At 51.8% G+C, this 10,374-nt stretch overlaps 1 gene segment (V, D, J or C); it reads left to right on the plus strand.

Moving 5' to 3' along the window:
• Positions 1-6,290: 6,290 nt before the first annotated feature.
• Positions 6,291-6,792, plus strand: LOC122101391. The segment is given in 2 exon segments: positions 6,291-6,338; positions 6,443-6,792. Coding segments are annotated over 2 exon segments (396 nt in total).
• Positions 6,793-10,374: the final 3,582 nt, after the last annotated feature.

The raw sequence follows: 10,374 nt of genomic DNA on the forward strand, positions 1-10,374 counted from the left end.
TCCCTCAGTGACACTCATACTCTCAGCCTCCTTTTCTATTTGTCCAACCACCAAATGTACTTAGGGACCCAAGTCATAAAACACAGGGGTCAGTCATACCCCTGGAGCTCAGCCCATGGCACCTTGGGAAATGTTGGTGGACTCCCCAGTCTCCCCTGATCAGGGCCTCTTGCTGTCCTCCAGGGGACATGGAAGTGGACACGAGGAGTCTGGGTTGGACTGGACAGACAACAGGCCATGTGCATGTAGACTGGCCTTGCTGGGCCCCGTCTGTCCTGGGGTTTCCTCCATCACGATGGCTCTGGAGTCCTGTGGATGTCCCGTCTGGGATGGAGGCCGGGTCCCTGTGGCTCCGTCATGAGCACTGTCTCCCAGGGACTTCTCCATGTCTGTGTCTGTAGTCATCCTTGACTGTCTGGATCAGATGTTCTGCTTTCCACTGTGAGGTTTACTTAAACATAGGGAGACTTCAACAAAGCACAGAGAATAACACATTGGGGAAACTGACTTTGCCATGATCTCCAAGATCAGATCTGAGGAAGGCTAGAGATGAAAAACACAAATCCACCCAAGGAGTCAGGCGCTGGCCTGCTGAGGCCCGTGCAGACGCCGTCTCTCTCCTGTGTGGTCTCTGGTGACTCCGTCAGCATGGTGACTGCGGAGCTGGACCCAACAGGACTCAGGGAAAATGCTGGAGGGGACTGGACACATCTATAAACGTGGGAGCACCGTGTATAGCCCGAGCCTCCAGAGCAGAGTCACCATGACAGTGCACACCTCCAAGGACCAGTGCTCCCTGCAGCTGAGCTCCGTGACCATGGAGGACGCGGCCTTGCACTACTGTATAGGACACACTGAGGAGACCGGGTGTGAGCCCTGACACAAGCCTGCCACAGGGACACAAGGGACCCTCAAGGACGCCCAGCACACCTGAGCCCAGAGTCCATCCAGAACACAGCCTGCAGCCCAGGGCTGGTTTCACCATCTGGCTGTGTCTGTCCAGTCGATTGCCAGGGATCCTTCCTGGATCTGGGAGGCTGCCACTCCATGGCATCTCTGAGTTCACAAGGTGATCATGTTGTCATGATCTTCCAACGATAAAGCATGCTCCCACATCAATGAGACAAGGGCATCGTCCTGGAAACGGCAACGACCCAGCCGTGGTCTCGAGGAATTGAGGAAGGCCAGGGGACCTGACGATCACTTTCCCATCAGACCTGGGGAGACACTCTGGGATTCCCTGCTGAGGAGGCCCTGAAATTCCTGTTGAAAACGTGATGTACATGGCTAGGCACAGGGTCCTCCCTGCAATCCAGGCTGTGTGGGAAGTGGGGACTGGAGGATCATGGTTCAAATCCAGCCAGTGAAAACACTAGCCAGCTGAATCTCAGTCAAGGAGCTGGGGGTGACGGCCCAGGCCCGCAGGGCCCCCAGCTACACCAGAGCTATGGACACAGCGTTTGAGCTCCAAGCCCAGCCTCAGTCAACACCAAGGCTCTGCCCGAATAACAGCTGACAGCAAAATGAGAGGTTGGCACAGTCACAGCACGACGGCCCAATGAGCACAGGCCTGAGTTCTAACCCAGTACTTCCAAATCCTGTGAGGAGAAGCCAGACCACCACCCCTGGAGCTAGCAAGCCTTCCCTTTCTCCCATTCCTGCCTGTGCACATCCAGCTCACGACTGGACAATGGGGTAGTGTCAGTGGACTCATGTTCCTGCTCAGAGACTCTCCTCTTTGTGTCTTCTTTTCCCTGGTCAGCTAGAAATGGAGGTGTGTGGACTGAACCCCAGGTCAGGTGGGGAGCTGGGGTCAGGTGTTGCTCAGGCTGGGGCTTCTGCAGACCTGGAGAACGTGCCGGTGCCACGTCTCAGCCTGTGTGCATCAGCCCTCTCCTGCTGTCTCTCAGCAGGCCTCCTGTGGGAATGGAGTTGGACGTCGTGTCTGGAGGAAGGCTGAACAGTGGTCGTGGGACGGGGATGGAGAGCTCAGCCTTGTCCACTCCATCCACATGATTTCACCTCCACCATCCGCGTCTCTGGGGAAATGGAATCATGGGCTGCCTGGTTGTGCTGTTATGCTCAGGACCAATGGCAGGTGTCTGTGAGTCCTGGCATTGTGCATTTCCAGCACCGAGGGCAGGTGTCTGTGAGTCCTGGCGTTGTGCATGTCCAGGACCGAGTGCAGGTGTCCGTGAGTCCTGGAATTGTGTGCTGTCCAGGACCAAGGGCAGGTGTCTGTGAGTCCTGGTGTTGTGCATGTCCAGGACTGAGGGGAGGTGTCCGTGAGTCCTGGCGCTATGCATGTCCGCGCACTGCTGCTCACCCTGAATCTTGTGCTGAGCAGAGCTGCCTCCTGAGGCGTCTGCCCCGTGTCTTGGCCCCTGTGGTGCTGCTCCTCACCCTCCTTTCATACTACCCTCCCTGAGACAAAGACAAATCTCGCCCTGTTCCCTCACCACACCATTACCCAAAGGAACAAGGCTCATTTCTTGAGGAAGGATTTTTGTCTGAACTCCATGGCTTAGGAAAGGCGTCTTCCACCTGGGAAGGTTTCATCCTGTGGAATCATTTGGACAGTACACAAACCCTTCTCCTCACTAGGCGACAGCACCCTCCAGGTACCTGCTGTGTGCTTGTGGAGCAAGAGGGGCGCAGTGCTCTGCTGGCATGGGGTCCTGGTGCCCGTGTGTGCCGCGGCCATGGTGACCACAGACACCGCAGTAAAGGCACCAAGCTGTGGAACTCAGATTTTGGCCTCTAGGATAGCAAAGCCTTCCTCCATCTCAACACTGAGTTGTTACATACCACACCACATTTCCATACAAAAGTTTACCCAGCCTAGGAGTCCCCACACAGACACCAGCAGTGTGAATACCACCACCATTGGTACAGATACTTCCTGTTGATTTCCTCTCCATTCTCCTATAAGCTCCTCCAGCTTCTAGAGAAAGCTTCCTTATTTGCCCCAGGGTGGATCGGTGTCAACCTGGTTCTCCCTGTTCTCCCTGAGCCTATCGATTTCCTCATCCTCCTGAAGATCCCTCCACAGCCTCCTGGACGTTGGGTGATTGTCTGTTCATTTCTGGGTTTTAATTTCCGGGCTGGTAGGCAGACGTCCATTGAGCTTTTGGACGCACCAGCAAACCCACTGCTCCGTACTTTGACAGTTCCAGGCATTATCAGTGTCATCCTTCCACCATATCGGCTGATGTGAAGATTGCATTGTGTGGGTCTTTCCAATGTGTATCTGCTACTGAAGGATTGCACACAGGAATGGAATTTCGATATTAAGGGCATATATATAATGCCATTGCTATGTCGTGAGAGCCCCCAAAACACAAGCTCTGAGACCCAAAAGGATAGAGAGATGCATTGCCACCTCCCACATGAACCCTCAGAGCACTGAGACTTTCCTGAAAAGGTCACTCAGTCCTGACTTGATGGGAATGCAGATTTCTATGCTGGTGTAGGCTAATTTCACACCAGGCTTTCTGGCACCTTGGGCTAGAGAAGAATCAATTACTGCTTACTTTGGCTTCTTAAGATAAAGAGGTCATTATCACTGGTGTGTGATTAGACCATTTAGTTGGTGTTGGTGACTTTAAGGACATTGTGACCTCACTCTCTGAGGTCCACCCTACACCCTACTCAGTAAAGACCTTGTAAAATGGCCCCAGGATACCTAAAGCTGGTGGAAGGCTTCAGGCCCTAGGCACCCCAGACCTGATTCTAGACCTGTGTCCATTACTGTCCAGTCCCCAGGCTCCGCATATTGCAACATGTGTGGACATAAATAAATACTCTAGACTGAACATTCCAGAACACAGACAAAACACCATTAAGAATTGATAAATGCTTGAGGACATAACTGTGTTTAACAGGATCTAAACAGTGTACAACAGATACATGCAGTAAACCTGACATTCTGCCCACTCTGTTTAGTGTCAGTTCAAATAACAGATCAGGAAGAGCATCGGGAAAGTTAAGGCTCACCTTGTGGAGGGGCTGCTGGTGTCTAGGCCCTGCTCAGGAGAGGGCTCAGCCCACATGCTCCAGATGACCGAGCCCCCGAGAGCTTCGGGTTCTGGGGAGGAGGGAAGGACAGCGACGGTGCCGCTGCTCCTGCTGCGATGGTGACGTTTGGTGTCCTTCTCACCACTTTGCTAAAAGTTCTCAAGGTCAGAAAGCTTTGTAATTATGTCTACTTCCTTGACATAGCATTGACAATTAAAATGATGCACATTCACACTTAGAGTGCAACGTGACAATGCACACAAATGCTGTGGAACTGTTGTCAACGCAGAGCTAAGGATCGTACAGCACCCACAGGTTCCATTCTTTGACAGTCAGGAAGCTTGCGGTCTGCTGACTTACACGTTTTCACAAATACAGACCACACAGGTGTCAAAAGCCCTCCTTTGTCTTTCTGAGCTGCATTACCACACTTCATGTGAACTCCCCAGAGTCATCTATGTTGTCACAAACGCCAGGACTTCCTCCCTTCCATGGATGAACAATCTCCTGTTTTGCAAAGACACCACATTTCCTTTCTCCATTCCTTCTCTCATGGACACCTGGGTTAATCTCCTGGCTTGTGATGTAAACAATGCCACAGCAACTGAAGATAAGAAGCAAATGTGCCACTGGACATTACTGGAGTTTGGAATCTACAGCATTTCTAGTGTTTTTGTGCTCATGGACCGTGGTATAACTTCCAGTCACGTTCTTATTTACATTCTCACTGTCAGCCAGCCTGCTTTACATGACCCGGCTTGGCCCTCTACACTCGGTATCTCTCATGTATTTATAAGCATTTTTGTTGTGCATATTTGCACAAACAGGGACCTTGCCCTCTCCCTCTGCTTTCTCACTCAAGGCTGGTTCTCTATCATTTGAGTCAGGCCTCAATTTCCTTTTCCCTTTTGGATCCATGACTGGTACTCAATGTCAGAACCTGATGCTTTCTCTCATTGACTAGCTGCCTAATAACTGGTCCACACCCCCAACACAAGGGTTGGTGATTTCTTTCTGTTTCTTTCATTTCAGGGTTTTTGCTAGTTAACGGGTCCTCAGCCATGTGTCCCACAGCAGAGCTGCCAGTCCCTCTGTGAGCACACCTGATGTCACCTGCTGACGGCTCAGCTCTCTTCCCCAGCAGGGGAGCTGCACACAGATCAGAGCTCAGTGCCACAGTTTCTCCACCCTGACTGCTTCTCTGCCATGTCCTGGGTCCCCAGGAACTCCCTGTCGCTTCTCCTTTCCTCTCTTCCTCAGAATCTGCTCAGCTTTGTGTCAGTGGATTCTTGTTCATGGACAAAAGTGTTGTTCACATTTAGCTCACCATCTTGTCCAGCACTAGGAATCACTGTAACCAATGAATTGAAAGACTGATTCAAGAACACTGTCAAAGGGTTGATAAAACAATTTGAAGAAGACACAAGACATTTTCCATAATTACCAAATACCCATTTACCTATGAGCATATTGTTATTGATTGTGACTTATTGAGATTATTATTATTATTGAGATGGATAACACAGATGATATTGTTACAAATAAATGCATATAAACAGGATAAACAAACAATAAAGCCAGACTGTGACAAGTGAAACACCAGAGCCCACTCACTGCCAAGTGTATGCCTGAACCCTGGCCATCTTGGTTTGTGGTCAGAATGAAGTAAAGCATGGCAAACCACACCTGATCTCATCTCAGGAAGGAGGCTCTGTGAGCTCACACATGAGCACCATTCTCCTGGAACACAGCAGGAACTGTGGGCCCTCCTTGGCTGTGCAGACCCAGACCAGGCATGGAGCTCATACCACGGTAGATGCTGCCAGTGTGGAAACAATTCACCATTGTTTTACACTCTTGCATGTGCACATGGAGGTCACACGCGTGTTGCACTTTGTGTTTTGTGTGTGATCAGAAATGCTGACAGAACGATCACCAGGCACAATGGCAGAGTGAGAGGACATGTGTGTCCCTCTGCACCCCAGACAGCTCTCAGTGTTCTCACACTGTGCCTCAGGCTCCCAAGGAGCTGCAGGTACAGTGTGAACCACAGCGCATGGTCAGTGCGTCATGATGTCTCCAAGGTGACCATTGTCACCAAACTTCTCCAGCACAGTCACCTCTGCTCTGGGAGCCCAATCTCTAGACTTCCCCCCAGAGCTGCTTTATAGCAGAGTACATGCAATAGGACGTCCCTCTGCCCATGAAAACCAGCCCATCCCTGACCTGAGCTCTGTGAGCTGATTCCACCAGTGACTGATCATAGACCAGCACCATGGAGCTGGGGCTGCGCTGGGTTCTCCTTGTTGCTCTGTTGAAAGGTGATTCATGGGGAGCAAGGGATACTGAGTGTGCAAATGGACATGAGTGGGAGGAACCGTGGATGTGTGTGACCATTGATGACCAGGATTCTCTGTGTTTGCAGGTGTGCAGTGTGAGGTGCGGCTGGTGGAGTCTGGGGGAGGCTTGGTGCAGCCTGGGAGGTCCCTGAGACTCTCCTGTGCAGCCTCCGGATTCACCTTCAGTGGTTACTTCATGGACTGGATCCGCCAGGGTCCAGGGAATAGGCTGGAGTGGGTTGCACAAATTGATCCAGGAGGTGGTAGCACATGGTACCCAGACTCTGTGAAGGGCCGGTTCACCCTCTCCAGAGACAACAGTAAAAGCACACTGTACCTGCAAATGAGCAGCCTGAGAACCGAGGACACGGTCCTGTATTACTGTGCAAGGCACAGTGAGAGTAGCCAGTGGGAGCCAGGACACACAGGTTGGTAAAACAACTTGAAGAACATGAAAATAATTTATCAGTTACCAAATCAATGTTTACCTATGAGAAATCTGTTACATGTACTGACATTGAGATGATGACAATATACAATACATGTGGAATTGTCACAAATACACAATTCATATGAAGCAGAAAAACCAATAGGAAAGATTGACTAACAAATAATACACCAGAGCCCACTGTCAGGAATCTGCCTGAACCCTGGCTGTCTTGGTTTGTGGTCAGAATGAAGTAAAGTGCAGCAAAGCCACACCTGATCTCGGGTCAGGAAGGAGGATCTGCAGAGCTCACAGATGAGCACCATTCTTTTGGAACACACCAGGAACTGTGGCATCAAGAAGGTGCAGGACCTGCTCTTTCTTGGCAGCCTCTGGGCTTTCCTCTTCCCCTCCGGGTCTCGGGTGGTTTCCTGTGTCTTCTCTAAGTTCACATCTCAGCTTCCTTGCCAAATGTTCATGAACAGATCCTGGGCTCTGCTTTGAAAAGAAAAGTGGATCCTCTGACCCTAGCTATTCCAGGGTCTGACATCTGAAGCTCATGTGGGAAGCCAGCCTGTGTGGGCAAGTCTGTGCTGCTAAAATCTAATGATCCAAGACAGCAGTAGTGAAGCTGTGGCTCAAGTGGTACAATGTTAGCCTTCAGAAGCAGTTCGTGGGCTGGGTGCAGGCCCTGGGCTCCAACCCAGGACAGGCACAAAAAATGCAGCCTGCAGGCTTGTATCTGTCATGATAGAAGTTAGTTCTGGCTGATCCTGAACACAGAATTGTTCACTAATGGAAGTGTGTCAGCACACTCACAACTAGAATTCACTGAATGTCCAGAGCTCAGGGATTGGTCAGGCAAACATGATGGAACCAGGAAAACAAAAGTTTCAGGTGAATTGTGCATGCAGCTGTCCAACACTGATGATGGGAATGTACACATGAGACCAAGAAGAGAAAACATAACGCAGACGTCCTCAAATTCACAACCCAGTAGTGTAAAGCACTGCAGATCACTGGGACACAGACACATGTGAAGACCACACACTGGCCCTCCCCAGCCCAGCCCTGAGGGCCTTTTTCCAGGTGCCTCTATTTCCAGACCTCCAGAAGTTCAGCCTCACTGTTCTCTGCCAAGCCAGTGTCTCACAGGCCCTGGATGCTCTTGCAAATGCCCTGAACAGTACCGGACAGGACACAGACAGGAAGGGGACTGCTGTGCTTACAGTGCTCAGGACAGGTATCCATGGTCCAGGCCGATAAGCAGAGCTGTCTGGAGACACAGTGCAGGGTACTTGAAGGTGGAGATCTACCCTAGCAAGACCATTCAGGAAACACTTTTCAACCAATAGCTGAGTGTGGTGTGTGTGTGTCAGCTGGACTCCTGCAGACTAAGATTGAGGAGATCACCAGAGCAGCACAGCCAGACCAAGCAGTTCATGAGACTCCATCTCAGAGAAAGACGCTGAGTGTGCTGACATGTGCCTATAATCCCAGGCATGATGGAAACTTCACTTAGGAAAATGGAGCTCCAGGTGAGAATATGACCAAAATAATCAGACCCTTCTCAAAATGGCACTAGTACAAAGAAGGTCTGGAAGTCTGCCCAGTGCTAGAGCACCTGCATGGCAGGCCGGAGGCCTCGAGCTGAAGAAAACATCAGTACCTCCCCAGAGCACACGGCTGTGTGGAACCTGTGTGTACTTTCCCATCTGTGCAGGGAGGTGACTGTAATATTCAGATCAACGTGGGACGAATACGTGGATAACCAGCAGGTGGCAGCAATGGGATGCCGTGTGTTCTGGGAGGCCATCTTTGTAGCACTGCCCCTCAGGACTCTCACATCTGCCTCAGCACTGCCCTCCCTGACACCTCCACCCCGGCTCTCACTATGTAGCAGAAGACATGCAAATAAGGCCTTCCTCTACTCACTAAAACCAGGCAGCCCTGACCCTGAAGGCATGGAGAGACGTCAGCCCTGGATTCCAGGTGAACCATTCAGGGCTCAGGCTGACACAGAGCACTCACCATGGAACTGCGGCTGTGCTGGGTTCTCCTTGTTCTGCTGAAAGGTAATGTATTGGGACAAGGCACACTGAGTGTGCAAATGCACAGTAGTGGGAGGGACAGGGGACGTGTGTAAACATTTTGACCAGGTTTCTCTGTGTTTGCAGGTGTGCAGTGTGAGGTGCAGCTGGTGCAGTCTGGGGGAGGCTTGGTGCAGCCTGGGGGGTCCCTGAGACTCTCCTGTGCAGCCTCCGGATTCGACTTCAGTAGTAACTACATGAGCTGGTTCCGCCAGGCTCCAGGGAAGAGGCTTGAGTGGCTCTCATACATCAGTGGAAGTAGTAGTGACATAAAGTATGGAGACTCTGAAGGGCCGCTTCACCACTCCAAAGACAACAGCAAGAACATACTTTACCTGCAGATGAACAGCCTGAGAGTGGAGGACACGGCCGTCTATTACTGTGCTAGAGACACAGTGCAGGAAATCCAGTGTGGGCCAGACACAAACCTCCCTGCAGGGCGCTCAGCACCAGCAGGGGGCGCTGGGCTCACACTGAGATCATGGCAGTCACAGGAGCAGCTGTGGAGCACTCTGGTTCTGACTCCTCTGTGGGCCTGGCCTCTCCACAGGACACAACATTCCCCACAGAGCTGTCTACTGTGTTCTCCTTACTCTTCTCCAGCCCCTCAGCACACAGCTTGTTCTGTCTTCCATTGTGGTGGTTCTGTTGTGGTTGATGATGCATCCTTGAGAGGACCAGACACAGCACCATGCACAGTCGGTGGACACTGCTGAAATCACTGGGGTCAAATCTGAGGAAGGTCAAGATCCCTGCTCAGTCCTTTCCTCTCAGACTCGGGAGAGACAAAGTGGACTCCCTGGCTAGTTCAGTCTTTATCCTCAGGTGGGAGTGCACGGGATGTTGTGCAGAGCCAGGGCCTCCATGTCACTGATGGATTTCAAGGCCCACCGTTCTATTCACATAGCCCAGCATCCAGCCCGGCTTTGATCCCGTTGTCCCCTTTCCTCTTGCTGGTGACATGTGAGGGGCCATCGGTCAGGTCCGGGCTGCTCTGTGACCCACTGAGCCCAGTCATGGGCACCGCTGAGCTGTGTTTACCTGCAGAGTCCCAGTGACCCCCACCAGCTCCTCTGCATCCATCCCTTTCTACACATGCTGTAGATGACGAGGTTGGATGGGATTCTCAGCCTCCCTCTCCTCTGCAGGTGTCCACTCCCAGGTCCAGCTGGAGCAGCCTGGGGCTGAAGTGAGGAGGCCTGGAGACTCGGTCAGGCTGGCCTGCAGGGCCTCTGGATAAACCTTCACCAGCTATTATATGCACTGGGTGAGGCAGAAGGCAGGACAGTGGCTTGAGTGGATGAAGGATCGATCCTAGTGATGGTGAGACCAAATACACTCAGAAGGTCCAGGGCAAGGTCTCCCTGACTACAGACACCTACCTCCTCCAGCACAGCATCCCTGGAGCTGAGCAGGCTGACAGCAGAAGACTCGGCCATGTACTACTGTGCGAGGCACAGTGTGCATACCCACATCCTGAGTGTGTCAGAAACCTGAGGCA

Source organism: Dipodomys spectabilis, unplaced genomic scaffold (assembly GCF_019054845.1).
Source record: "Dipodomys spectabilis isolate Male_0828 unplaced genomic scaffold, ASM1905484v1 ptg000657l, whole genome shotgun sequence".
Taxonomy (NCBI): domain Eukaryota; kingdom Metazoa; phylum Chordata; class Mammalia; order Rodentia; family Heteromyidae; genus Dipodomys; species Dipodomys spectabilis.